We start from the raw sequence: 3,460 nt of genomic DNA, 5'->3' as shown, positions 1-3,460 counted from the left end.
TGTCAATACAATGACTGATCAATTTTTCAGCATACTCGAACAATACCTTTTTTGAGAAGAAAATCTCGACGATATCAGAGGAATTTTATTGATAAGAAAATCTCGACGATATGACGGTATTAGCAGGGCATAAACTTTACTCTTCATAAATAAAAGGAAAAAAAAACATGAAAAAGACGAGAGGACATAAACCTTAGCCCCTAGAAATGAAAACAATAAAGATACAAAGAAAAGAGGGGAACATGAAACCTAACCCTCTGAAGCCAAACAAAAAGTCTAAACCTGCAAAACAAGTCGAACAACACCACAAGGTTAGGGAAAAAACAAGAAAATGAGACAAAAATGCATGGCTGAGATGTACATTAATTTGAGAAGAGAAAGTCAAGTAAGCCAACATAGCTCGAAAACAATGCAGCACAAACCGCTTGCAGAGGGTAATCATGCCATATGTTGGAGAAGACAAGCCCCTGTTAGAGTAATGATACTTAAACAATATTGTACGTAATGTTATTATTTCATTCGAACTATGACACGGATCTTATTAATATATATTAGGAATTTGAAATATCAATTGTTTATATTATAACACATAAAATGATAATACATCGTAACTATATTTCCGGTACACAAAAATTTCCCTCGATCACTCAAGGACATTATTTTTTGACACAAAATTTCACAGTTTTTGTTGGGGTTTACGACGTTGAATGATTAAATTGTGCAGGTGCAAAGAAATGAGTTTTGGGACCACGCCAAATTCCAGAGCTGGAATGGTACCTATCATTGATAATGACGGTCCATTTTCAAAATCAACGGCCCTGATTGCTTCAAAATGGAAATTGGATTGCATAGAGTGGCAGTGGTGGAGTTCACTCAATCACTGTGCCTACACTTGTGTCAACGTTATCAGTTGCAGAAGCTCATATCTTCAAGTTTCTGTTATTTTTTTTTTAGACTTAAGAAGCTAGGATACACCGGAGTATACGAAACAGTCCAACAAAATAATATTTTTGGAGCCTAGTATATGTCCGTATATAATTCACAGAATGCCGATGAAGCAAGATGCTTAATTTTCAGGGTACCTTTTTTCATGCAGTATATTTTAATTTTTATCAACAATTTGATGATGTCTTGACGGTCCACATAAAATTATTAATTTGTCTTACGTATTATGACATATTCAATCTGCCATCAAGAGTTACCAAAGATTTTCAAAAATAGCAAACATGACTTAATAAATTATATCACATTATTCATCGCATCTCTTTTATAGGTAAAATTTACTCAGACAAATAGGTGAGTTAGAGATAGATTTTATTAACTTCGACGAGAAGTGTAACATAATAAGATAGATCTCAAATCTGCAAAAAGTGTGACTAATAAATGTGGTATCTAACGTTACTAAAATAGAAATTAACCCTTGTTTAGTAATCCTACTCTAATTAACATGCATTGGGAAATAGGAAACTGTAAACTCACACACACGCTTGCAATCTTCACACGAAAGAGAGATTTTTAATGTGCTGAAAACACAATTAGGTACATCAATTGTCATAATATAACTTGTTTAAAACTTGAAAAAAAATTAACCAATTATATTATAACATTTAGTGTACCAAGCCTTGTTATCATGAAAAATTTCCCCACAAGAATTTTGAGAGAGGGGTGAGAGAGAGAGAGAGAGAGAGAGAGAGAGAGAGAGAGAGAGAGAGAGAGAGTTTAAGCTTTTTCACTATCATTTCTACTACTACTAGTATACATATGTTTTGATTTTCCATTGAATAAAAAAAACTACTAATTAACTGGCTAAGATGAAGCATCATCTTAGTCGTCCTCGTCAGCTTCTTCTTCCTTAATCTGATCTTCTTCACCTTCTAACAATGAAGATAAACAAGGAGTAGTGGCAGTACTTTCAGACTCTTCTTCTATGGAGGAAATACAAGGAGTAGTAGCAGAAGAAGAAGACGACGACAGCGACGAAGAAGAAGTAGTAATACTATTGTAAAAATTAGATAAGGGAGAAGAAGGAGAGTTAATAACACAAGAACAAGAATTCCTACTAGTGGTGGTAAATGATAGACCTACCAAGAGATCAACAAAAGCTCCAACAATATATCCATGATTGCTCTTACCATTCACCCTTAAGTACCAGCACAAAAGCTCCTCAAGATTCTCCCAGTCCTTCAAACCATGAGCTTCCACCATTTCCTCCATAGATTTTCTAAAATCTACAATCGGGTCTGCCGAGTCCATTGACAAAGCCACGCTCTCCTTGAATGGAATGACATTATTAACCCCATTACCACCATCATCATCTGGTGCTGCTGGCGCCGCCTCCACTAGCACAGAGCTTGTCTGACCAGCTGGCTCAAAGAAGAGTCTCTCTGACCTCAACCCTTTAATCACACTCTCTATTGCGTCCCCTCCTCCTGCTCCTCCACCGCCTCTAGAATCTTTAGAGGCGGTGGAGAAGCTGGGACACTTGTGAGATGACGAGTTCGTGAAGACCGAGTCTGGTGTGCTATCCACCAACGCCAAATCTGTTGTAGGGTTTGTAGTGTCAAAGTAGGCTGAGTTTATGGTCTTGAAAATATCATTGCCTGTTCTGAAAGAAATGGTTCTGGTTTGAGTACAAGAAGGCCAAGGCCATGAGGAGGAAGAAGAAGAGGAAGATCTTGATATTTCTGATGTGTTCTTGGAGAGAAAAGGGAGCTTCATTTTCTTGCCCATCTGAAAAAAAAAAAATTTCCTGGTTTTGTTGGAGGGATAGGGGAGAAGAAATGAGGTTTTTTCAAAACTTTGAAATATGAATTTTTGGAGCTGTGAAATGTGGCATTGATGGATGGTCAGAGGGGAGGGATGTAGGGGCAGGAAGATTATTTAAAGGAGTGAGACAAAAGGAAAAAAAAAAGATGTATATTATAAATAAAATGAAATTTTAACGATTCATTTTAACGAAAAATCACATTTTTACATTAAAAAATTAATCTTTGTACTATTCATTTTACCATTTTTTTGTCATTTTTTTTAAAACGCAAAGTTTTCAAGTCATTTCCATTAGTTTTCCATAAATAAAATGGGGGTTGGGGAAAGTTGTGGAATAAGGGAAGAGATTCCCTATGGACCTCTCCCACCAAATCATAGGGATTCGGGGATCCGGACCTTTGAAATCTGATTCAACGGCTACAAATATGGGGCTCTTCTAAAAGTTATAATAATTGTAACTGTTAGATCAAATTTCAAGATAAATTTGAACCACATTATTATGGGTAGTCCCATGTGAGGCTTAGCCCATTTCCCACTCTCTTAGTGTAGATAATATAATTTATTAAAAAAAAAGGAAGGGGAGAAGTTTTTTAGCATGTTGGGAGCATGACTCAATACATCATGTGTTGTAATATAAGTGATTGAAACATTTTCTTTTCAAGTATTCAACTATTTGTATTATGACACTTGATGT

The 3,460-nt window shown here is 35.8% G+C and overlaps 1 protein-coding gene across 1 annotated transcript; it reads right to left on the bottom strand.

The window, feature by feature from the left end:
* Positions 1-1,495: 1,495 nt before the first annotated feature.
* LOC126598367 (transcription repressor OFP15-like) lies at positions 1,496-2,931 on the bottom strand. Its single transcript, XM_050264726.1, has one exon. It carries the CDS (start codon positions 2,728-2,730, stop codon positions 1,825-1,827), a length of 906 nt encoding a protein of 301 aa, XP_050120683.1. The 5' UTR covers positions 2,731-2,931; the 3' UTR covers positions 1,496-1,824.
* Positions 2,932-3,460: the final 529 nt, after the last annotated feature.

Source organism: Malus sylvestris, chromosome 14, assembly GCF_916048215.2.
Source record: "Malus sylvestris chromosome 14, drMalSylv7.2, whole genome shotgun sequence".
NCBI classification, from domain to species: Eukaryota; Viridiplantae; Streptophyta; class Magnoliopsida; order Rosales; family Rosaceae; genus Malus; species Malus sylvestris.
The sequence above is the reverse complement of the archived record's forward strand: the minus strand, read 5'-3'. Positions and strand labels throughout refer to the sequence as shown.

Coding starts and splice junctions, on each gene's coding strand:
- LOC126598367 (XM_050264726.1), bottom strand. CDS start 2,730: ATGGGCAAGAAAATGAAGCTCCCTTTTCTCTCCAAGAACACATCAGAA.